This window comes from Macrotis lagotis, chromosome 8 (assembly GCF_037893015.1).
Source record: "Macrotis lagotis isolate mMagLag1 chromosome 8, bilby.v1.9.chrom.fasta, whole genome shotgun sequence".
Classification (NCBI taxonomy): domain Eukaryota; kingdom Metazoa; phylum Chordata; class Mammalia; order Peramelemorphia; family Peramelidae; genus Macrotis; species Macrotis lagotis.
Window position 1 is genome coordinate 171385395 of NC_133665.1, and position 26073 is coordinate 171411467.

The 26073-nt window shown below is 39.6% G+C and overlaps 1 protein-coding gene across 1 annotated transcript in view; it reads left to right on the forward strand.

Moving 5' to 3' along the window:
- Positions 1-26073, forward strand: part of CADPS (calcium dependent secretion activator) — a 557039-nt gene that overhangs the window by 335139 nt on the left and 195827 nt on the right. The window contains 2 exon segments of the mRNA XM_074198830.1: positions 19222-19330; positions 22121-22333. Coding sequence (XP_074054931.1) covers positions 19222-19330; positions 22121-22333 — 322 coding nt within the window.

The window sequence follows — 26073 nt, forward strand, 5'->3', positions numbered from 1 at the left end:
TCAAAGGTCATGATCCCTGACTCTGGTAGAGCTTTTCTACCTTTTTTTGGAGCACTCATCAAGTTGGCTGCAAGATGTGATGATACTAATAAGCAATTCCCTTCCCATGGGCTGGATCCTCAGGGTCCTGGATCCTGTAGGGTCTATGCTGGTCAAGTGAATCTGTACCTGAGCTTGTCCAGTCACTCAGCCACCACCATGAAATCTCTGTGAACTTTGCAATGATCACTCCGACACGTCCAGTTAAAAGTTTCCGCTCAGTACCTAACTTCGCAATCCTCAGTAGTTGCAACTGGTTCCAGTGTCTCTGCTGCCAATTTTGCCTTTTGATGAGACCTCAGTTGAGACCTTTGGATTTCCTAAATTCTTAAGATTGATTGGTGGTTTGACACATCCATCTAGGAATACTTGTTCATCTAAGATAAAGAAAGAACCCCAACATGACCATGTACCACTTACATGCTCCAAGGCTGGATGAGAAGCAGAGAAGCTGCCTTTCCCCTTCAGCTCCCCAGGGTCATCAACACAAAACTACTTAAGAAAAGAAATAGGAAAATAGAGCTGTAGACTTTTCTCTATCTATTTAACCTTTATCTTAAATATGATCACCTTTGGGAATGGGAGCAAGGGAAAGAAAAGAAAAAAACACTATCTCCCTTCCCCCTTCTAAAAGGCAGATGATGCCACATGGGAAACTAACTTGTGCCTGGATGAGATCAAAATACATATATCTTGGGCTCCATATGAAAAAGAGTCATCAGGCAAGTGATTAACTGAAAAAAATCATGATAAATTCATCTAGTTGTGAAGACTTCTAGGTTCAGAGGGAAGGAAGTAATTAATTGCATAACTGGGAAGAGGGCAGCTTTATACTGTATTTTTGAGAATTCTATAGTGTATGTTTTAAATAGATATTCAAGTATATATGGTTCCTCTGATGCCACTGGAACAAGGAAATAATATGGGATTTTCAAATGCTATGCCAGAACCTTTATCAGATCCTACCAATAGTCCAATGATGAGTTGTATGCCCATCATCCAAAGACCTTGCTAAACACTTTTATGAACTAGCTAAGTTCAGACACACTTTTCACCAGGTTAGCCAAATGGTGATTTTCTTTTCCTCTAACCACAGCAGCTCTTTAAAGACTCCATTTAGTTAGAGGGACTCAAAGGAAACAGAATCTGTGTCAGTGACTCAAGCACCCTCAAAGATGAAATTACAGATTCATGGATCATTTAATTAGAAAGGCTTTCCTCACCTTAAGCAAACTGATTATGTTAAAATGTGATTTAATAATTATCACTTATATTCACAGGACAGATTATTCATTAAAATGTTTAAGGTACATGGTGAACATATTTTATCCCCTCCTTACAGATCAGGAAACTGAGTCTCATGTAGGCTGCATGTTTTCAAAGGGAAAGATGATGATCACTGACTTTAGAGTTAAGGAGGACCTTGGGGTCCATCAAGTCCTATCCTACTCTAACTCCATTTAATGAAAGAGGAAATTGAGAGTCAGGGGTTAAATGACTCATCAGATTTCACATAAAGAATAAGAAGGGGGCAGCTAGGTGGCACAGTGGATAAAGCACCGGCCCTAGAGTCAGGAGGACCAGAGTTCAAATCTAGCCTCAGTCACTTAATAATGACCTAGCTGTGTGGCCTTGGGCAAGCCACTGAACCCCATTTGCCTTGCAAAAACCTAAGAAAAAAAAAGAATAAGAAGGAAAAATGGGGTTTGAACCGTGGTCTTGAAATATGGCGTAGCAAGAAGATATAGTACATAGAGCACTGAGCCTGAAGTCAGAAAGACTTGATTTCAAATCTGTCTTTGGACACTGTGACACCTTGGGTAAGTCACTTAACTTCTGTTTGCCACTGGAGAAAGAAATGCCTACAACTCCAGTATCTTTTGCTGTGAAAACCCCATGCACAGTATGGTCCATGGGCTAATGCAGAGTTAGACTACACTGAACAACTGCAGAACAACCTCAAACACTCTAGGACCTTGCTCGGGCTTTCACAGCTAATAAACTTCGGCACTAGCAGACCAATCAGAGAGTCAATTCTGGAAGGGATCTCTGTCTATAAAGTCAAAGGATCTGTGTTCAAGTAAGACATTGGTTAGTCATTTAATTCTTGTACTTTGATTTTTCTGCTGTAAAATAAGATTCAAATCCTTATTGAATTAGAGCCCTTATTCTGCTGTTCAAATCCTATTGAATTAGATAGTCTATGAGGGTCCTTTTAATTCAGGAACTATGATCCTGTGGCTTGGGCAAGGGTTATTCTGTATGCGCAGACAAGGATGGTTGCTTGGTTGGGTGAATGAATGTCTATTCAGTCAGCTCCCTGGCATGCTGAGCCATAAAGCAATTGCTGAAATTCAGAAAGTCTATTATACTAGTATTATCCTAGGTTCGTGAGATCTTAGGCACAGAGCTAGAAGGTCTCCCAGAAGTCATCTAGTCTAATCTTCTCATTTTACAAAATAGGAAACTGAAGCCTCCAAAGGAGAAGTCATTTGCCCAATGGCATTCGGGTGGCAAAGCCAAGGTTTCAAATCCAGTTTCTTTCCTATGTAAATTCATATTCCTTCCCCAGCACCTCCGGTAACCAATGCTATGAAGTTTTGTCCTTCATTTTCGAAGAAGACCATGACATCAGGGAGGTGATGCTATGACAAGCACATGAATTGGATTTGAGTGAGGGGAGACAGTGCTAAGTCACCAGCCTCACTTTCTCCTCCAGAACCATTTGGGTCCAGTGGCCAGATACGACTGGCGATGGTCCTGAATGTGAGGCAATCAGGGTTATGGGACTTGCCCAAGGTCACATAGATGGCAAGTGTCTGAGGCTGGATTTGAACTCCCATCCTCCTGAATCCAAGGCCAGTGTTCTATGCACTATGTCTCCTAGCTGTCCTAACCAATGCTATAGGAGCTCAGGGAAAGGAAGAGAAGAATGAGCTAGTGAGGTCAGGAGAGGCCTTCTAAAAGCCAGCATGGTACTGAGAGAGCCAAGGACCTGAATTCCAATCCTGCCTCTGCCACATACTGTCTTGTGTAATCAGGGGCATTAAAGGTCACCTCTTTGGACCTCAGTTTCCTCATGTGTAAAATGAGGGATTTTGAATTTGAATCCTTCAAAATTGAGTTCCAATTCTAAATAAGGAGACCATGTGACTTGAGTATCATTTCATGGGAACTATCTATCCTTGCCAATCTTAAAAGGCTAATTGTGCCCAGTGACATCCCTCTGATAATTTTAAATGATTAAGAACCTAAGAAAAGTCTCTAGTTACCAATTATTTGAGAGCAATTGCTCCACGCAGGAAAAAAAAAAGTGGGGGGGGGGGAAATGTGCTTAAAATGGCCCTGGGGCCACATCAAGCCCATTTCTGCTTTCCTCATATTGAATGCTCTCCAGGTATCCTACTAAGCCCTTTTCCTCAGAATGTCAGATCTTCACTGGGACCAATGAACAAAGCCGAGATGAACTTGGTAACTGCAGCAGTTTTTAGGACAAACAAAAGGTGGCCTGGCCCCAGCACTGCGTTACCTCATTTAAATTGAGAAGTGGGGAGGCAAAGAGGGGAAGGGACAAGAGAAGGAACCAAAAAAGAAGGGAAGGAAGGAGAGAAGGAAGGGAGTGAAGGAAGGGAGGAGGTAAAAAGGAATGAGGGGAGGAAGGAGGAAGGAAAGGAAGGAAAGAAGGAGGAAAGGAAGGAAGGAAAGGGAAGGACTGAAGGAAGGGAGGAAAGGGAAGAAAGGAAGGAAAGGAAGGAAAGGGAAGGAGGGAAGGAAAGGGAAGGAGGGAAGGATTGAAGGAAGAATAGAGGGGGAAAAGAGTGAAGAAAGGGAGGAAAGAGGGAAGGAAGGAAGGGAGGAAGGAGAAAAAAGGAAGGAAAGGAGAAAAGAAAGGAAGAAGGGAATGAAGGAAGGAAATCAGGAAAGAAGGAGAAAGAAAGGAAGGAATGAAAAAGGAAAGAGGAAGGAAGACATAAAGACCTGCAGTGGTGTAAGATGAAGTCTGCAGAGAACCTGCCTGTGATTTTGTCTGTGTGTGTGTGTGTGTGTGTGTGTGTGTGTGTGTGTGTGTGTGTGTGTGTGCGTGTGTGTGTGTGTGCGCTAGGGGAGGCCAGGCCGACTTCCTTCCTCAAGTTGTGGTAACAGGGAAGGAGTCAGGAGAGTTGGACCTGAAGGTGGAGGTTCTCCAGAGCATCAACAGGAGAAAGATAAAAAGAAAGACAAAGACAATGACAGAGAGAGACAGAGAGAAACACACAAAGAAATAGTCACAGATAGGAGATAGAGCATGAGACAGGAAAAAACTATAGGGGCAGCGACAGAGGGGGAAATGATAGAGAGCGAGCAAGAGAGTCAGAGAGACAGAGAGACATTCAGAGAGAGAGAGAGAGAGAGAGAGAGAGAGAGAGAGAGAGAGAGAGAGAGAGAGAGAGAGACGGAGACAGAGAAATGATCCAGATAGGATTAGTCCAGTTTTCATAGATGTCCACTTCTTGTCTTGATGACTTCCTGCCTGCCTCACCTGCCCTTTCCTGATTTCTGCTCTGATGCTCACAGCCTTATTTCAAACTCTCGTCACCTCTCTTGGACCCCTCATCTCCTCCAAATCGATGTCTGCTTGTGTCTTTTCTCACCTCCACCCCCTGGCTGCCAAACTCAGCCTCCACACAGTTGCCAAAATAACCTTCCCAAAGCACAGGTCTAGCCATGTTACTCCCTTGCTAAAGAATCTTTAGTAATTGCCTATTTTTGACTCTAGAATCGAAGGCCTCCTCCTCTATTTGGCATTTTAAGCCCTTCACCATCTGGCCCCAACCTACCTTTCCAGACTTAATTTCCAACTACTCCCCATCACATCCTCTCCATTGCAGTCTTACTGACTAATCCCCTCACACCATCTACCACCTCCTTCTCTGACTCCTGCATACTATCACTTACACCTGGAAGGCAAATCTTTCCTCAGCTATGTCTCATAAGATCCATGGCTCTCCCCAACGTTTAGTTCAGGTGTCACCTCCTACTAGAAAGTCTTACTGATCTCTGTTTTTGTCTTTGTATTTCCAAACCACTAGGACTCTATGGGTGGCTTAGCAGGCACTTAAGAAATGATGGCTAGGGGAGGCTAGGTGGTGCAGTGGATAAAGCACCGGCCCTGGAGTCAGGAGGACCTGGGTTCAAATCTGGTCTCAGACACTTAATAATTACGTAGCTGTGTGGCCTTGGGCAAGCCACTTAACCCCATTTGCCTTGCAAAAACCTAAAAAAAAATAAAAAATAAAAGAAATGATGGCTAGGGATGGCTAGGTGGTGCAGTGGATAAAGCACCGGCCCTGGAGTCAAGAGGACCTGAGTTCAAAGCTGGCCTCAGACACTTAATAATTACCTAGCTGTGTGACCTTGGGCAAGCCACTTAACCCCATTGCCTTGCAAAAGAACCTTAAAAAAAAAAGAAATGATGGCTAAATTGAATTATCAATACTAAAGGAAGAGATCTGTAACAGCATAAGGCTAATTGATGTTTCTCTTTAATAAATGCAGTTTTGTTTTGTTTTTCACCTTTTCTGTAAAAACCTAAAACTATAGAACAGGAAAATCCATCCGGTATTCAAGTTCCTATCCTGTCTCCATGGACCCCTAAGGCATCCATTGATAAATTTCAGGAAGACACTTGAAGTTGAATGAGAAAACATTTTCATCTTTATCTTCATTCACCTTTGGTTTCCATTTAAATCCTACATATATTATTTTATACATTTAAGAACACTATTCTAAGAAGGGGCACCAAGTTCATCAGAAAGCCAAAAAACTCTTTGACACAGAAAAAAAGTTAAAAACTTCTAATCTAGTCTGAATCCCTTCTTCTACAATTGAGGAAATTAGGGCCAAGGAACAGCAGGTGGTACAATGGATAGAATACTGGACCTTGAATAAGTGAGTTTAAATGTGACCTCAGAGCCTTACTATCTATGTGACCCTAGATAAGTCACTTATCCTCTATCTGCCTTATCATTTAATCAATAAACATTTATTAGGTGTTTAATATATGTCATGCATGGACTGTGCTAAATTCTGGAAATACAAAAAGAGTCAAAAGACAATGCCTGCCTTTAAGGAGCTCACAATCTAATGGGGGAAACAATAAAGCAAGCTATATCTATAGGATAATTAGGAAATAAATAAGAGGGAGAAGGTACTGGAATAAAGTTGAATTAGAGAAGCCTTCCTGTTGAAAGCAGAATTTTGGGGCGGCTAGGTGGCGTAGTGGATTAAAGCACCAGCCTTGGTACCTGGGTTCAAATCCGGTCTCAGACACTTAATAATTACCTAGCTGTGTGGCCTTGGGCAAGCCACTTAACCCCGTTTGCCTTGCAAAAACCTAAAAAAAAAGTAGAATTTTAGCCCATGTCACTGGATTGAAGAGTAGATATTGGAGAGTCAGGTGTAAGAATATTGAAAAGGGAGGAGGGACCCCGACAGTATTTTGTATTTGCTTCTGGAGGTGATAGGGAGCCCCTAGAGTTTATTGAGTAAGGAAGTGACATGATCAGATTAAAACTTTAGGGAAATCTGTTTAGTGACTGAATGGAGGATGGATTAAGGCAGGGAGGGACTTGGGGCAAGCAGATCCACCCACAGCTATTACAATAATCCAGATGTCTGGGCTAGAGAGCATTAGTGTCAGAGGAGAGAAAGGGGACATATTGAAGAGATGTGAAGTGCTAAAACTGACAGACATTGGTAACAGTCTTGATGGGGGTGGGAGGTGAGAGATAATGGGGAGTCCAGGATGACTCCCAAGTTATAAGCCTGAATTACTGGAAGGAAGATGTTTCACTCTACAGTAAGAGGGTAGGTCTGGGGGAAAGACAAAGTATTTTCTTCATCTGTAAAATAGGTCTAATAACAGCACCTACTTTCCGGGGCTGTATTTTAAATGAACCTGGCAAACACAAAGTACAAAATAAGTGATATTATTGCTGTTGTTATTTTATGACATGCACCTGCTTTCTTAGCATTTTTTTGTTAAAGGGTCTGAAGGCAGTTAGATGGATAGAGCATAGAGTCCTGGACTTGAAAGACTCTTTATGAGTTCAAATCTAGCTTTGTGACCCTGGACAACTTAACCCTGTTTGCCTCAGTTTCTCGCCTGTCAAATGACCAAGAGAAGGAAACAGTAAACCATTCCGGTATCTTTGCCAAGAAAATTCCAAAATAGAGTCACAAAGAAGCATCTCAGTCTGTTTCCTTGTCTATGAAGGAGTTGGATTTGACAATCTATAAAATATCTTATTATTTGTCACAAGTCCCAACCTAGGTCTTCTCGACTCCCTGTTCAGCCCAAGTCACGAAACCGTGCTGCCGCTCATAGAAACGTATAATTTACCAAGTCCTAGGCATAATTTGTTTGATCTCTACAAATATCCCCCAATAGAAGTACTGTTATTTTCACCTTACAAATGAGCAGATCGTTTCAGAGAGGTTCAACCACTTGCCTGAATTCATAGAAATGGAGCTGGGAACCCACTCCTCTTGACTCCAAACCCAGCATTTTCTTCATCACTCAGTATTACTTCCCAGATCGTCTCTGACCACATGTTCCTTGCATTTGGATCAACCCACTCACAAGTGGCTTTCAGATTGCCACATGGTTCATCCAACCGATGCCAGTTGCTTGCTGTGACAAAGGAACAAACATTTGGTGGAGGTCGGGATGAATCTCAAAGAGGATAATGTTCTCTTTTGAAGTAAGAGACTTTCCAGGTCTTCAGGAGTGCTTACTTAGAGCCTTGTATCACCTGAAAGCAAATTCTATAGAAGTGGTGTGTATATTTTAATTGCAAAGTTGAGATATACAGATTGAAAGTTATGGGAGATGATGACCCTGACCCTGGCTGGAAACAGATCCCCTTCATCACAAGGCAGGACATGACTGAGTGTAATTCATTCATACACCAATAATTTTGATATATCAAGTCACTGAATGCTTGAGTTGGACCACATAGTTTCCAAGATTCTTTCCAGCTCTAAGTCTTTGTTCTTCCCATGAATTAAGTATTCCTAGTGTAATAGTGTCTCACTATTGGACTTAATCTCATGACCCCACAATTTTGACTTGCATTTGATTCCCAAGCTTCAATGTGTCCCAACTTGAGAAAATAGAAATCAGAATTTTTTTTTCTGAGGTTACTGCCATTTTCAAAATATTAAACACCAGGGAGGGTGAATTTGATAGCAGAAAGATAGATATTGACTCCTTCATCAGTGGGATATATCCTGAGGCAGTACGGGAAGCCTTTGATGGATCTTTTACTGTATCAAGAGTATTTGACTTGTAAGACACACTGTACTTTAGATCAGGATTCTAAACAGTTTTTGAGTCATGTGTCATGACTAGGGTCACAACCAGACAAATTAAGTTTTCTGTTTGTCAACTTTCTCAGTTATAAGATAATAATAATAATAATATCTATTCTTTATGGTCATTATGAAGATGAGACGAGATACTGTTTGTAAAAAGCACTTAGCATGGTGCCTGGAATGTAGTCAATATTTTAAGTACTTCCTTTCCCTTATTCCCTCCATGGGGATAGTCTGAAGAAAATCATGGACCCTTCCTCAGAAAAATGTAAAGCAAAATAGAGGGGATTTCTGAGGCAATCAAGATATATATTGAAATGGGGGGGGGAGTAGGGTTTTCTTTTCATTCATTGATCTCTGTGAATCTATCTATAAATCCCCAGGGGTCTGTGGGTTCCAGAATAAGAATCCCTGCTCTGTCTGATAGGAATACAAATGAAACAATTCCTGCCCTCAAGGAATTTCGATTTTACTAGGAAAGATACATGTCCACAAATAAATACATACAGCTTAGCATGAAAATTAACACAGCACTAAGATTTGAGAGACACTGTGTGTGTGTGTGTGTGTGTGTGTGTGTGTGTGTGTGTGTGTGTGTAGTTGCCTAGATGGCTCAGTAAATAGAATGTTGGACTTGGGAGTCAGGAAGACCTGAGTTCAAATCCAACCTCAAACACTTACTAGTTCTATGCCACTGGGCATGTCCTTTAACTTGTCTGCATTAATCCACTGGAGAAGAAAATAGTAGACCACTCTAGCGTCTTTGCCAAGAAAAGCACTCAGATAATATTGGCATGATATGGTCCTTGGAGTCATGAAGAGTCAGACATGACTGATCCACAGCAAGAAGTATGTAAGCATTTATAAACACACACACACACACACACACACACACACACATACTTACAAGACAGAAATTGAGAGTAATTAGGGGCAAGGTAATAACAACTGAGGGAATCCAAAAAGACCTCTTGAATGAGGTGATGATAAAGCCCAGCCTTGAAGGGTTGGCTGATTGAGATTTGCTATTTGCAAATGTTCATGTGATACAGCAGCTGTAGGATATCGGTTTTCATTTTGGCACCAATGAAGAAATAACACTTTGTACTTTTTCAGGTCTAGAGTATCAGTAAAAGTCAATACTTCAGAAGGTTTTTTGCTCCCAAACAGTAAAATATGTAATGTTTTCCAGATAAAAAACAAGAACCACAAAAAGAAATTCTATAATTTTCCTATAGAATGCTTGCACAATTTTTAACATCTTGGCAATCTGTCCAAAACAGTTTTCATCAAAATCTCAATTGTTAGAATCTTTGAAAGCAGATCTCCCTACTCCAGGGAACTAGAAGACACCTGATTCTAAGTAGACCTGAGTTCAGAAACTTACTAGTTCCATGACCCTGGGCAAATCACTTAACCTCTCTCTGCCTCCATTTCTTCATCTGTAAAATGGGGATAATAATAGTGCCTTCCCCATATAATCATGAGGAGAAGAGACTGTATATAGGTATGTATGTAGGAGGGAGAGCTAAATCAATGGGTTCTAGTCATTTCTGCATGAATTAGGAAACTGTGATTTAAAAAGGAAAAAAAAAGCAAATTCCTTTATGATTCTGTGGAATTCCTGATGAAAGTCCTCTAGATAAGCATTAACCTCTCTCAGTCTTCATTTATACTCCAGTAAAATGAGGACAATGGATGAGATGACCTCTCAGGGTCTTTCCAGCTCAAAATTTAAGTTTGGTTGAGTCTATAATAAGATAAATTATAACAAAACAAACCTGATATCAGACAATCTCTGATCTTTCACATTGTTTCTCCTTTCATCCCTTCTCCTTCCAAGGTTTCATTGAATATTGACCTTTTCTCCTAGATGACTATTTCTGTACTTAAATTCTTGCTTTAGAATGGGGAATGAACAAAATTTTTTCAACCTTCTGTATTTAATCCTGTACCCAAATTACATGGTAAGAGATTTAATTTTTCCATCAAAATATAGTATCCATTTTTCATGAAATAAAAGTTATGGGATAATAGACTTATGTCCAACATTGTATCCACTGTGACAAGAAGGTTGTAATCATAGGATCATAGATTTAGGGTCAAAAGGACCTTAGATATCATGTAGTTCAACTCCCTCATTTTACAGATGAGGAAACCGAGTCTCAAAGAGATTTGTCACTAGCCCAGGACACACCTATTTTCAAAAGGCAAAGGTCTCTTCAGTAAGTGGCAACATCCGTAGCAAGAATAGTAGTGATTCCTAATTTTAACTGCTAAATCTTAAATATTATTCTTCTCTTGACTAATCATTAGTTCTGCATCATCTGTCTTGATTAAACCAATAATTTGACATATGCCAGCAGGTAGATCTGTTGTGTACCAATGCCAGTCATAGTCAGAGAATCTGTTTCAGATCCCATGATACATATTTATTTCTGACCTTGGGACTTGACCTTGGACTATCAACACATAAGAAAATATTTATTAAGTGACAGCTAAGTACTATACTTACACATGCAAAACCAAAAAAGAAAGTGCCCCTCTCCTCAAGGAGGTTTAGGGGGAGACAACATTCATATCTAATAAGGTAATGAGGGGATAGTGTAAAAAAATGAAACTTTGAACTTTGAAGTTGAGTAGAGATACACAAAGAAGAGAAGTAGGAGAGAGTGAGTGCTCTCTGAGTAAAGAGATGGGAAATAGAAGAAGGCCAGGCCACCTGGAAAGTCATTTTGCTTTTCTAACTTTCAGTTTATTCTCTTGTAAAATGTGGGATGAAAATTTCAAAATCTTTCAATAATCTGACTCACAAATGGAAGTGCTTAAGAATCTAGACCAGAGGATTTTTTTTTTCTGAAAATGATATAGCACAAAACCCAGGACTAAGAGTCAAGAGATGTAGGTTCAAATCCTACCTCTGCTCTAACAATTGGCTCTCTGATTCAGAGTTCCTTCACTGTAAAATAAGAGAGGTTAGACTACATCCTCTCTGAGTCCTTCTAGTTTGAAATTCTGTTAGCCTAAATTTAATAATCCATTGGATCTGTAATCCCATCAAGGTGTAGATTTTGTCCAACAATACAGATCATAGCCTACTCATGTCTGCCCATCATCACCAACTCTTGCCCACGTCATTCCCTAAATCAACATGGGGATCTTCTCAATGTAGGCATAGTTTTCATCAAACACTCTTCACATTTCACAAATATTTTTAGTGGCCCCTCATTTTTGTAGCTGATCAACTCACCATATTTTTTGAACCAGACACAATCAAGTTAGAGACAGTGTAGTCTTGGTATCAAGAAGGCCCAGTTACAAGTCCTTTCCCTGCCACATACTGACTGTGTCACCCTGGTAAAGTCACTTAATATCTTGTCCCCAGATAATATTCTTAATTCTCTAATTCTCTGAGAATGTATTGTTCTGCATTGGTAGATAGTTTCATTACTGGGAGTTTCTTACACTGATGAAATCACAAATCTGGTCCACCCAAAATGCCAAAGATATCAAAGATCAAGTCTTCATCACTGTTTATTTTTACTACATTGTGGAGACCCCCACTCCTACCCCCCCCATGATATGATACCATGGAAAGAGTCCTGGTTCTGGAGTCAGAGGACCTAGGTTCAAGCCTCATCTTTGATACTTATGACTTTGATCAAGCTTATCCTCTGCACCTCAAATTCTTCTTAAGTAGAATGAGAGGACTGGTCCAGATAGGATCCCAGGACCTTTCCTTCTCTGTAGTTAGGTTTCTATGTCATGGACAATAGTCATTCAGGATGAACAAGCCTGGATAGTTTGAGATCTCTATCATTAGAAGGAACAGGGGTGGCTAGGTGGTGCAGTGGATAGAGCACTGGCCCTGGAGTCGGGAGTACCAGAGTTCAAATACAGCCTCAGACAATTACCTAGCTGTGTGGCCTTGGGCAAACCACTTAACCCCATTGCCTAGCAAAAAAACCTATAAAAAAAACAAAAAAAAGAAGGAACAGTAAAATCAGGGAGATTCCCAATCCCTGGGTATCTTCTGTGAGTATTCCTTACACCACTCATCCTAAATAATTCCTAATTTTTAGCAGCTGCAGCCTACTTCCCTCCATGGCTCTTTGGGTGATTTCACAGTTCTTTGAAGATCAGTGTTCTATTACTCAGGAGCATTTTGTATTTAAACGCATTTTAATCTTCCCAGAAAATACATTTCTTTAAATCCTTCTAATTTCCTAATGTAAACTGTCAAATCAAAATGGAAAAGTCTCCTAATTGGTTTTAGTGGAGCCAGAGAAATGTACCATCAGCATCAGGATGGCCGATGATAACTTCATTCACTTTCCCAGAAGGGGGCAGCAATACACAAGTCTTCATTAAAGACGCTGCTTTTAAAAAATAAATAAAAACCTGGGAAGGGATGAATGAGTGTGAACCAAGCTAAGACTCAGAAACTCAAAGTCACACAATCGGTGCCTTGAGATAAGGTGATTGTATGGTTTTGTATTGTTGCCATCATGTTGCCATCATTTATCAACTTCAGTAACTGAATGTCTACTAGAAGGCGCAGGAGATACCCCTAGACCTGGTCGGGGGAAATCAGTTTTCCCTATGAAGAAGCAGTTATAGAGTAAAATAAGCCACAAAAGGCACCATGTCAGAGACGATAACAGAGCCATCATCAAACCTAGCTGGCAGCCAGGTGGCACGGTGCTGAGTTTAAGGTGGGGCTATCTCTGTGTCCTTGGGTGAGTTTTTTTTAATCTCAGCCTCGGTTTCCTTATCCGTCAAAAGGGGATAGCACCCTCATCATAGGATTGTTATTAGGATTAAAGTGCTTCACAAAGCTTAAACACTATAGAAATGATTGTTGTTATGAAATCTGGGAAATATGGTCTCAAAACTCATCTCTGTCATAGTGGCTGTGTGATTGACTTTAGGTAAGTCAAAGAATTTCTCAGAGAAGAGGGAAGGTCTCAAAGACTATACCAAGACTGAAGAGAATGGGTTGGCCTATATTAATAAAGGGAGTTTCTTTGACCCAAAATTCTCCTTCTCAATAAAATCTTTGATCCAATCCCTATCAGAACTAAATTGTTTAAATTTCCTCCTATGAAACAGTATGATAAAGGGAGAAAGGGGTCAGTGTTGGAAAATGGAATGAGCATTGACTGGAATCAATAAACTGATTGGTTCATTTCCCATCTCTGGTTCATATCGCATCTCACCACCAAGTATAACCTTGGGCAAATTATGAAATGCCCTTAGCCCCCAGTCTCTTCTATAAATGGGAAAGTTGGACATGATGACATTTATGAGCCTTGGTTCCCATGACCCTAAAGCATAGTCTGTTTTCTAAAATCACTCCAAGTTCATTAACTGTCTTCTATGATGGTGCCTGCCTCCGTCACCTAAATATTGAGGGATAACTATGTGAAAGGACGTGGAGGGAAATAGCAAAAACTGCAGGGTGTCCCTAAAATCTTAGTGCAGTTTTTAACTTTGATGATGTTTATCCTTCATTCTCGAAGAAGACTATGACATCAAGGAGGATTATGCCAAGCATATAAATTGGATTTGAGTGAAGGGGGCTGTGCTAAGTCACCAATCTCACTTTCTCCTTTCGAGCCATCTATGCCCAATGACCAGATAGGAATCAGGATGACTGGAGATGGCCCCCCATGTGAGGCAATCAGGGTTAAGTGACTTGCCCAAGGTCACACAGCTAGTAAGTGTCAAGCATCTAAGGCCAAATTAGAACCCCCATCCTTCTGACTCCAAGACCAGCGCTCCGTCCACTGTACTACCTAGTTGCCCCCCTCACTCAAAATCCAATTCACATGCTTGTCATACATCTCCTCCCTGATGTCGTGGTCTTTTAACTTTAATTGCTTTAAGGATATCTGTTGAAGCGCCTAATGAAGCAGGAAGTAAGAGCAAGAGGGATGGGGTTTCGGCTTTGTGGTGAGAGGCATTGTGTTGTGTTCAGCAATGGGGCAAGGTATTCTGGGTTAGACCATATCTGCCGTGTTGTGCTCAGTCCTGCACAGCACAGCTTAGGGAGGACATCGGTCAGCCAGAGAACACCCAAAGAAGGGAACTCTGGAGCATGGAGAGAGCCGGAAGAGACCTGAAAGGCTAGAGAGCAAGCAGGACAGTGAAGAGTTTCAGTATTATCATGGGATCATATGAACAAACAAGGGATGTTTTGGTTGGAAAAAGGAAGACTCAGGACAAAAGGATGTGATAGTTGCCTCCTAGTCACTGAACAACAGTCAGGGGGAAGAGAAATGAAATTTGCTCTGTTTACTCAGAAATAATGGGTATAAATGCAGGAAGTAAATGTAGATTTGATGTAAGGGATAACTTCTGAACAAATAATGCAGTCCAAAAATGTAAATGGCTACCTCAGGAGACTATGAGTCCCTTCTCCTGTCCTCTTAGAGGTCTCCCAAAAAAAGGCTTGGTGACCAAGGGTCAGATAACTTGTAGTGGGGATTCCCATTCCATTCAGGTTGATCTAAGTGACCTCTGAGTTAGACAGTCAATTAACAAGTATCCGTGTGACTGAGATGTACCAGTCCTAGATATAAAGGCAAAATGAAAACTTGCTTCTTTTAAGGAGTTTACATTCGTTGAAAGAGACAGCATATTTATATACATATGTACATATCAAAGTTTATATATAAATATAACATTTACAAAATTAATAAAGATGTTTTTAAGAGGAAGAGTATCTAGAGCCAAAGGGATCAGGAAAGACTTCATGCGGAAGGTGACCCATGAAGTAAGGATGGAGAATGATTTGTGCAGAAAAGTGTGAGTTGTACAGAATGATTGCAACAAAGAATGTGGAAAAGGGAGTGAGATATAAGAAGACTGGAAAGAAAAGAAAGAGATTGGTATGAAGATCTTAAAATGTGGTCTTCAAAAGGGAGTTACTTGAGTTTGTTTAGTAAGGGGAAGGGAGGCAAAGTTAGAGAAAAAGAGTCAGAGACAGAATCACAAAGAAAAAAATGATCATTAAGGCATCTTGGCTGTTTTTACTTTTTCATTTTGTAATGCAATGAAGTAAATGGAAGGAAGACCAGAAAAGAGTACAAACAAGCTGTAGATTGAATTTATTGTTGCTGTTGTTGAGTCATTTTTCAGTTATATGACCCATTTGGAGTTTTCTTGGCAAAGATGCTGGAATGTTTTCTCATTTCCTTCTCCAGCTCATTTTCCAGTGGGAAAAGTGAAGACAATGGGTTAAGTGACCAGGGTAACCCAACTAGCAAGTGTCTGAGATCAGATTTGAACTCATGAAGATGAGTCTTCCTGACTCCAGGTCCAGCACTCTATCTGCCATGCCTTTTAGTTGTTAAATTTATTATGTATTCATGCAAAGAAAAACACAATAATGTCCTTAAAAAATCTGTATGCTATGATGTTCACTAAGTTAAGAATGGAAATTAAAATTTAGCAATAATTCCCCAGTAAGGTGACATTTTGGAATGAATGGTAGATAGATGAATGAATGAATGAGTCGATGGATTAAAAAGTCATTTATTAAATGTTGGGTTGTTTGTTTTTTATGTTTAAGGCACTATGCTAAGAGCTAGGGAGTGGAAAGACAAAAAACCAGAGGCAGTCCTTGCCTCCAAAGAGATTGCGGTCTAATAGGAGGCTACAATGGAAGGAGCGGTAGCTATGAAGGACGACTTTGGTCCTCTAAGCTACAAAGATGGGATTTTAGAAGAGAACAAGTAGGAAGCCCCTAATAGTCTCATGGTTCTGGAATTCACTTTTCTGGAATGTATGGCACAAAAGCCAATAGAGGGCAGCAGCAACCCATTGATCCAGAAGAAAAAGTGGGCCTTTTTGCTCAAATCTAACAATTTCTCCTCAACCATGGATGTCTTGGCCCCTGCATCCTTGTAGCAGAAGAAATCTCACTAGGCTGGAGGAGGCAAATTTCTTATCCACTTAGCTGTCTTGGAACCAAAAGTGTCCCCGACAGTTCCATCTTTATCTAAAAAGAACAAAACAACAAATATAGAGACCATATCGAAATGGGAAAAAGGGAACGAGTCAGAGCTTCTTTCATATACATCAAGTCCACGTCTAATCTAATAAAATGAAGTCACAAGTTGGAGGTCAGTGATCCAACCTTAACTGAGACATTGGAAATTACTTGATTGCCGATTTCTAAGTTCCTAGCTCAAAGCAGGGAGAATCCTTTGCTTCTGGAATAGTCTTTCAGCTCTTCTCAGGGTTTTTTAAAATGCTAACTATCCAGTCTGAGTCTTGATTAGGCTTGATGGGCTCCTGAAGGCAATCTTGGAGACTGACAGAGACCCCCTCCAGCTGCCGAAGGCTCCCATCAAAGGTTGAACACTGAATGCATGGTGTCATACAGATGGTGACTCCAAGGAGTGAGGCCTGCCACTTGCAGCATGGAGATTGGCATCCGCTGCTGAGGTCGGGTGGCATAAGATTGCTTTAATATGACTGGCACCTACCAATTCAGTTCACATTGTTTGTGACAGGGTGTCATTCCCCCACTTGTCTCAGATGAATGAATTTCCAAAGCACATAAACACACTTCTCAAAAAAGGGGGGGGGAGGAAAGAAAAGAAAAACATATGGATCCATGCCGAGTACTGTGAGTTTGCTTTTTTGCTGCAAAATAAATCATATTCTAAAATCAGAACATAAATAAATGGGTGGGGGGGGGTGGAGGAGTGAGTTACGGCTCGATTTGGAGTCAAACGAGTCTGGTTTAACTCCTAGAGCTACTACTTACTGTCCATTGCCTTATCGGCAAGTGTCTGAATAACCTCTCAACTCTATCAGCTCTAGTTTCACTATCCAAAGACCCTGACCCAACGATTAACACTAAACCAGCTAAACAATTCTGCTTACCATTGTTCCAGGAGACAGACTCCTTCAACTGGGGAGATAGGAGAGAGTCTGGAAGAGAAAACAATCTAGGAACTCATATTCATGTTAGAATCCCAGCTTTACTATGATTGTTCAATTCAATAAACATTCATCAAGAAGCCAAATATGTACAAGAAGACACTGCTAGGCACCAGAGATACAGAGGAAATGTACTTAAACTTAGAGAAAGAGCAAGGCACTTTGACTTCTCCCTGTCTCAGCTTGCTCATCCAAGAAATGGGTAGATGGAATAAGCTGCTGACATGCTGTTCAACCTGCTCCTTTCCTAGATGAGCAAATTAAATCTCAAAGGTTGAGTGACTATGATCTCTTACTTTGATGTATAAAATGGGGGTGATAATGTTTGTACTATTCATTCATTGCAATCCAACCATATTTATTCAACATCTATTCAGGAATAACATAAATGAATGAATAAATATGTGGGAAAAATGTATTATGTAGTTTGTATGTGCAAGACCTCTGTATGTGCCGAGAGCTAAGGACAGAAAGACCAAAAAGTCTTCCTTCAAGGACCTTACATTCTAAATGGAGGAGACAGTAGAAAGAGTAGTGGTCAGGAAAGGTCACTTTTGTCCTTAAGAAGATACAAAGAAGCTAATTTCATAAATATTTTGTTCATTTTTCCAACTTCATGCAAAGATAGTTTTCAGTCATTTTTTCTAAGACTTTGAGGTTCACATTTCTCTCCCTCCCTCCTTTCCTTCCCCACTTTCCCTGATAGATAGTAATCTAATGTAGGTTATACCTGTATAACGAGTATCCATGTCCATCATGTCGTGAAAAGAAGAATCAAATCAAAAAGGGGAAAAGACATTAGAGAGAAAAAACATAATACTTCAGACAACTTTTAAAAATTGACAATAGTAAACTTTGGTCTGCATTTAAACTCCATAGTTCCTTTTCTGAATATGGATAGAATTTTCCATCACTGGTCTTTTAGAGTTGTCTTTGATTATTGTATTGCTGGAATGAATATGAAGGATGGTGATTTTAGAAGAGAATATCAGGAAGAGAGAAAGCTGGGCAACTTGGAAAGGCAACATGTCCATGTCTCCAGTCGTCTCTCTGATACCGTCCGTTGCAAAGTATCTATGTTGATGATAGAACTCCTATCCTGGGTGATGAAATCATAAATCTGGACCTGTCCCAAAATATACCAGGCAGTGAAGGCCCAGACAGACACAGAAGAATCTGCTGGGGATTCAAGCTAGGAACTTTGGTGGAAATTACCGAATCTTTCTGAGCTCTAATTTCTCCTCTGTAAAATGAGCAGATAGATCTCCAAAGTCCCTTCCAAGTTCTAAATTCTGTTATTTTTAACTGATCCCATTGGTTTCATTGGTGATGAGACTTGCTAAAGAGGAACTTTCTCTGCCCATGAAGCTAGAAACATCCTTTGAAACGTAAACCCTTAGAGAGTTGTCTAGGACACTGAGAGGTTAAATGTGTGGTCAGACACACAGCTGCTCTGAGTCAGAGGCAGGCCTAGAACTCAGATCTACCTACGGCCAAGGTCGATAACAGCGCTTTATAACAGACTGACCTATAATCTAGAAAGCAATAATACTTATGCTGTTCAGTTTATTCCAACCCAGAAAACATGCATTAAGCATCTACGGTAGGCAGGCATTAGAGAGACCTTGCATTCAAGAAATTTCCAAGCTCCTGGAATTGATTCACCTATCTACCTCATAGGGGTGGTTTTACCAAACTGTGATATGCCAAGTTAACATGAACGGTTACCGTTACTATGTCTGTTATTGTTTAGTATTATTCTTATATGGGAACAGTAGAGACAGGAAAGAGGCTTGGAAAGTTGGGCTTCTTAAGTTGTGGGCTCATGTGAGATGGGATCTCCAGGCACCAACTTGACTGTCATCTCTACAGGTCAGCCAGTACACTTTTGCCATGTGCAGCTACCGAGAGAAAAAGGCCGAACCTCAGGAACTTCTGCAGCTGGATGGCTACACCGTAGACTACACTGACCCCCAACCAGGTATCCCATTAGTTACCAAGGAAATGGTTCTTCTTCCCAGAGTCACACAGAAAGATTAAATGTAGCTCAAAATGACTTCTGATTTTTTCTAAAAGTAATACTCCAATTTAAAATACACATTCATGCATATATGTTTATATGTATATATACATATATATATAAATCCATACATTTGCCACTACAAGTCTTTATAATGATATAGATGCATGTGTATATTCAGGCACAAATGAAGTAAGTCTTGATCCACTTATCAAATATACCCATCTAAACCATATAACACAGGTCAGAAAACCCCCAAAAAATAGCATCCCCACACATTTTACATTGATCATCACTACATTCTCAAGAAGAAAGAATTTTAAATGGGGGGAGACTTTTAAAGCAAGAGACTCATTTAACCCTCTTTAATTCCCTTTGTAACTGAAAAAAAACCAATGTGAAATGGGAGCCTTTGAGGGGGAAGTTTTATATTTGTAAGTTGTATTTTTCTCCTACCCTCCCCCAAATGTAATCTTTCCAAAAACCCAGTAGAAATCAGTCTTCAGCATCCTAGACTTTGGGGGGTGGGTGGGGGGTGGGGGATCATTTCAGCATATTAATGAGCAACAAGCACCAACAGCCCTCTCCCAGAAAAGTTATTTTCTTATGCCAAATCTACATGAGGCAAGCATTTCCAACCATACTGTAGTATTTGGCCCAAAACCTTTTTTCCTCCTCCCATACTGCTCTTCCACATGCAATAAAATAAGCATAAAAGAAAGACGAGCTCAAGGAAAGACTGGGTGTGAACCTGATAAGGTATAGACTAGCCCAAAGTACCATGGTGGCAGAGAAATTCATTTTCCCGGTGTTCGAACCCATCCTAAGAGTCCGTGACTCACTTTACTCCACTCTCCAATGAGTAATTCTACACACTGACACTACACAAAGACAGGACTGGCTTCATTAGGCATTAATTAAATGCTCTAGTTGGGAGCCTCCTGTTCTTACAAGTGTGCTTCCTGGCTTTTTCACAAAATGGTTCGTTAAATTGGCCCTCACATTGGCAGGTGCAAGTTTGTTTTCTTCCCCAACATTGGCTTACCCTCAGATAAAAATGGGCCCAGTCTTTCCTTGTTGCTACCCTGTGAGAGCCATGTAAAATCATGGAGAAAATGAGTCAAAAAGTGGACCAGGCAAAGTATGGGCTTTGTTCTAAAAGTTAAACCAAAATCACTTTGTCATGATAGCTTTTCTAAATTGAGTCCTTGGAAGACCAAAAAACCTCAACCTACATGTTGGCCATGCTGATGGGTATTCTCTTTTATGACAGAAATCCCATTTTTCATGAAAAAAGCAGTGTTTAGCAACAAAAATATTAATATTAATACTAATATTATCAAAATATTAAATATAATAACTCATTTAAAAAGCAATGCTGATTTTATTACAGTATAATTTCCACCATCACAACCCCTGAAAGAAAATAGGATTGGATTCTTGATACTCCACAACATAAATTCAAAGTAAAACAAGTTGGTATGTTGTATTCCTTTCTCAATGGATACAATCCTTGCCTTCTTGCCTTGCCTCATTATAATTTTAAGGAAATCTCAGTAGCCTTTAAAAATGGGAATGAAAAAAAATTGCCAGAATCAACCCATTTCATTACAGATAAAAGCATTAACTAGCATTTACTATTATATATTAGCCACTGATTAAGCATTGAGGATACAGAGAAAGGCAAATACAGTGCCTGCCCTCAAGAAGCTCCATCTGTTGAAGGACATAAGTAGATAGAGAGCCACAAGATATATACAGAGTAGATAGAACATAACTGGAGAGAGAGAGAGAGAGAGAGAGAGAGAGAGAGAGAGAGAGAGAGAGAGAGAGAGAGAGAGAGAGAGAGAGAGAGAGAAAAGCTAGAGCAGCTAGAGGAAGACTTAAGGAGAACAAGAATGTTTATATATTTTTTCACTTCTCACAGGCAGATCCGACAACTTCCAGAGAACCTTTAGCAATGTCCCCAAGGACCTAACTCAAAGTGGGTTATAAATGGGGGAGGAAAATTAATGCAAGTAGTTTCTTCATCCCACCTCTCTTTAGAAGACATTATAATCAGTGGTCCAGTGCCAAAATGGTTAGGCTTCAACAGTCTTCCACTGCTGAAAATAGTCTACCAGCCATGGTGTCTGGGGCCTCTAGGAATATGCACTCTGGGCTTTATCCATCTTTATCCAACTTTCCATCATACCAGTCCTCTTCTCCCATTGGTGTGTTCCTCCAGGGACTACTGTTTTGAGGACGACTCAAGGCTGGCCGATCTTCATTCACCTTTTACCTGTGCTCCCATATTTCAGATTTCAGTGTCTTACTTTCCAAACCCCTTTGAGTTTACTTTTTTTACTTTGTTTGCCCTATTAGAAAGTAAGCTCCTTGAAAGCAAGGACTAACATTCTTGTTGCTTTTCTTCTTATCTCCAGCTCTTACCACAGTATTTGGTTCATAGTAAGATCTCAAGAAATGCTTATTGACTTGTTAGGGTCCTATTCACATCTAAATAAGGAATCAAGAAGGAATTAAATGTCTTTCAACTTCATATTCGTCTTGCCCTAATTTTCTAATGCTGAATGATACACTATAGAAAGCTAACATTGACACAGTCATATCTCTACAACCAGAAGGATACACTGATTGCACCAATGTCTGGGAAGAATGTCATGAGCAAGACCATTTCTCGGTGTGTTACTTTTGAGGACAAGATATGGAAGAGACCCAATCCCATCCAGCTATTGTCTAATCTCATTCCAGGTCTGGAGGGTGGTCGAGCCTTCTTCAATGCAGTCAAAGAAGGAGACACAGTGATTTTTGCCAGCGATGATGAACAAGACCGGATCCTATGGGTCCAAGCCATGTACCGGGCCACTGGCCAGTCCCACAAGCCCGTACCCCCAACTCAAGTTCAAAAGCTCAATGCCAAGGGAGGAAACGTACCTCAGCTAGATGCACCAATCTCTCAATTTTGTAAGTAACTAAATTGTCTTAGGATGTAACTCTCTAATACAAGATTTTCCCCTATGAAGTCAAATCAAGCTCAAAAGACCAGGTTAAATTAGCTTCTTAAAAAAAATCATTTTATGGGTTCTAAAGTATTTTAAAGTAAAGATATATCAAGCATGTTTGCTGAAAATATGAGTTGGGGAAGTTGGAATGGAATAATTGATGAATGAGATTTTAAAATGCAATACTTGATATATTTTTTAAAAGACTGAACAGTACATGGAATATTTATGCAGGTTTTAAGAGTTAAGGTGAGAAAGAAACAGAGTTAGAGGCAATACGTAGGATGGTAAATCATAGCCAGCCAGCCATTTGTCTTCCTTTGATTGCCTCAAATAAAGTGTGTGATTTCTTTACGTGCTTTATTCCTTCCTATTAATGTTCCTTTATAAATAGGGCTTCATTTGAAACCAATTAAAAATCTGCCATTAAGAATAACTTAAAAATAAAATAAGACATTATCACATGCAGTGAAAAAAAAGCATTTGTGCCTTAAATTTCCATCCTGGGCTACGCAATAAATAAACTCAGATTCAAAATTACAATAGTCTCCTTAAACAACCCCAGTTAGTGTTTTCAGCATCCTGTTCTCTTTTTTCCTGGCTATTTCTGTCTTTCAACCCTTACCAGTATCTTCTTAATAGAGAGGTAGTTAGGTAAACCTAGGTAATTATTGGCCTAAGATCCAAGGATACTGAAGTACTAGATTTGACCTTGTGTGGTCTTGGGCTAATGAATTTCACTTGCCTAAACTTTGGTTTACTCATCTATAAGACTATAGGCTCAGAGAATAATAAATTTAGAGCTGGAAGGGGCCTTAGTCCAACGTCCACCCTTTACAGATAAGAAAATTGAGGCCCAGAGAGGCCAGGAGAGTTGTCTAAGGTAAGAGGTCACACTGATATAGCATTTTAGATTACAAAATGCAGCACTATAGAGTGGAAAGTTCAATGACATTGGGGTTATAATCCTGCCTGCTTAACTTTAGGCAGGTTACTTCTCCTCTCTGGGTTTCAGTTTCCTCATCTGTAAAATAAGAGGATTGGACTTAGATGCTGTCTCTGAGGTCCTTTCCAGCTCTAAAGACATAAAGCCTATGAACTCTGTAAAAAATATGGAATTGAACCCAGATACTTTGTCCATAAAACTACCTTCCTTTTCCATTGCTCTATGGGTTTCTCTCTAAGGACAGCTTTGCCTCTAACCATTCAGTGACTTTCCTTTTGGCAGCTTTCAACTTCTATTTAAAGGGTCAGAAAAAGTCATTTATGTATCGAAAACTTTTGGGTTTTTTTTTTTATCCAACCTACAAATTTAATTGGTGTAAGGAACTTCTAGGGAGGATACTCCTTCTACCAATGAAGCTGCAATTTTTGGTCTACACAAGTTGTTCAAGGAACTGAGAAAATTCAGGGTCACACAACCCTTATTGGCTCTTTTCCCATCATGTCACGCTACCTTAATCTGTTGATGAAGATGAGGATGATGATAATGGTGATGATGATGATGGTGATGGTGATGGTGCAACTGCAAACGAAATGGAAACATAAAACATAAAATAAGAAATGATTTATGACTAAAGAGACAAACTCAACACATTGCTCAGATGTTCTGCTATACTTTCTCCTCCATCAGTATATAAAAAGTCATAAAGTGAAATGGAATTTCAAAATGTATGACATATTAAAAAAGCCCATAGAAGATTCATTTTTTTCCTTAAAGAAATCATTTTTCCCCCTTGAGACCTCAGTATTCCCATCTGGAAAGGGGTAGAGATGAGGCAATACAAGATTTCTTTCTAGGTCTAAAATGTATTGAGTTGCTTAATCGTTTCAGTCATGTCTGACTCTGTGATCCCATTTGGGATTTTCTCAACAGATATTGGACTAATTTATCATTTTTTCCCTCAGTTTATTTTACAAATGAGAAAACTGAGGAATTCAGGGTTAAGTTATTTGACCTGGGTCACACAATTAGTGTCTGGGGCCAAATTTAAACTCAGAAAGATGAGTCTTGATATGAGTCCTGGCACTCTATCCACTGAGCCACAAAGTTGCCCTAAAATTATATGACATTCCTCACAAAAGCTTATGTAATATGACACAAGTGGCAAAGTTTAATGATAATTTTAATACTATATGGGTAGTATATAATATATATTAACATATTCAATATATATTATGTATAATGATTATAATAATAATATTATGTATAACACTATATAATCAATATACAATTTAATAATACATGATCAAGACTGTGGTAATAGTAATTCTTTTCAGGAACAAAAACAAGGTGACTGAAGTCCTTTCCTGCTTGGAAACTCAGTGGTTCTTTGTTTACACAGTTCTTCATGTTCCTTTATCCTTTTATCTTCACAGAAACTCAGTGAGGTCAGCAGGGCAGATAGCATTTACCCATTTTATAGATAACTAAACTGAGACCCAGGTGTGTGTTTGCAGTGCCCTTGCCCAAAGTTACATAGCTCATAATTGGGAAAGCTGGAATAAGAACCTTGGTTTTCAGACCCCTCATCCAATGTTCTTTCTTCTAATTACTTGAAAATAAGAGTAGGAGAGAATCCTTTTAGAGACAGTTTAGGGGAATGCATTACCTCAAATAGCTCAGGCTACTTACTGCCCTTCTCTGACCCATCTATAAAATGATGGAGTTAGACTCGGCTCTTCTTAAGTCCCTTCCAACTCTCTATGATCCCCTGATAATTCAGTCATTAACCTGTATGGTTTAATATGAGGTCTTTGAAAAAATACATTTGAGTTTTTTTTTTATATATAGCAAAAGGTCCTCAGACAATTCTCCTTATTTGAGCACTGAGCATTTGTGATGAGGAGGCTGAGGAGGAGGAGAGGAAGGGATACAGTCTGGACTCAGGAGAAGCAAGATTCAATCCTAATGTCTCACGAACAGTTTATAACCTAGAGAGCATTTGATAAATGAGGGTCAAGTGGAATTATTTCTCTATAGCAAATACGTAGGAACACATCACCTAGACTCAGTTAATAAGGGAGGTATTTACTAAGAATTGTACTTCACTCTCTTTAAGGAGTATAGGAAGAATATTCAGACAATCTCTCTTGAGAAGTATTGTCCTGTGAGGTAAATAGTAAGAGCACTATTGTTATTATTCCCATTTTACAGATAAGATAACTGAGGCTCATAAACCTATCTAGGGTCCCCAAAGCTGGGTCGAAATTTAAATTCACAAATACAGCTTCCAGGGAACTTTCCAGTATTTCATGTGTCTCTTAGCTACTAACGCATAATACAACTATGTCATTATGACTGTAAAATTTGAGTACAAGTCCAGCTTCATATAATTATTAGTGAGGTGACCCTGGGTAAATCACGTGATTTCTGTCTGCCTCAGTTTCCCCCTATCTAAAAGAAGCGCCAATCTCCCAGAATTATTGTGAGAATCAAGAGATAAAAATATAAAACACTTTGAAAACCTTAAAACTCTATATGAATACTAGATATATGATTTTATTTTATTATCATTATAACTGTAACGGGTGTTCATATAAGTCTGAATCAAATTGGTAAATTCAAGTGTTATACTTGAGTTCAATCAGTTTCCTAAATATAAGGAAGGTTTAAGAGAGTGTGTGACCAGACAACAGGCCATACATTTTAATACATGTTTAGCAGGCTGCAACATAAATATATGTTAACATCATCGAGAA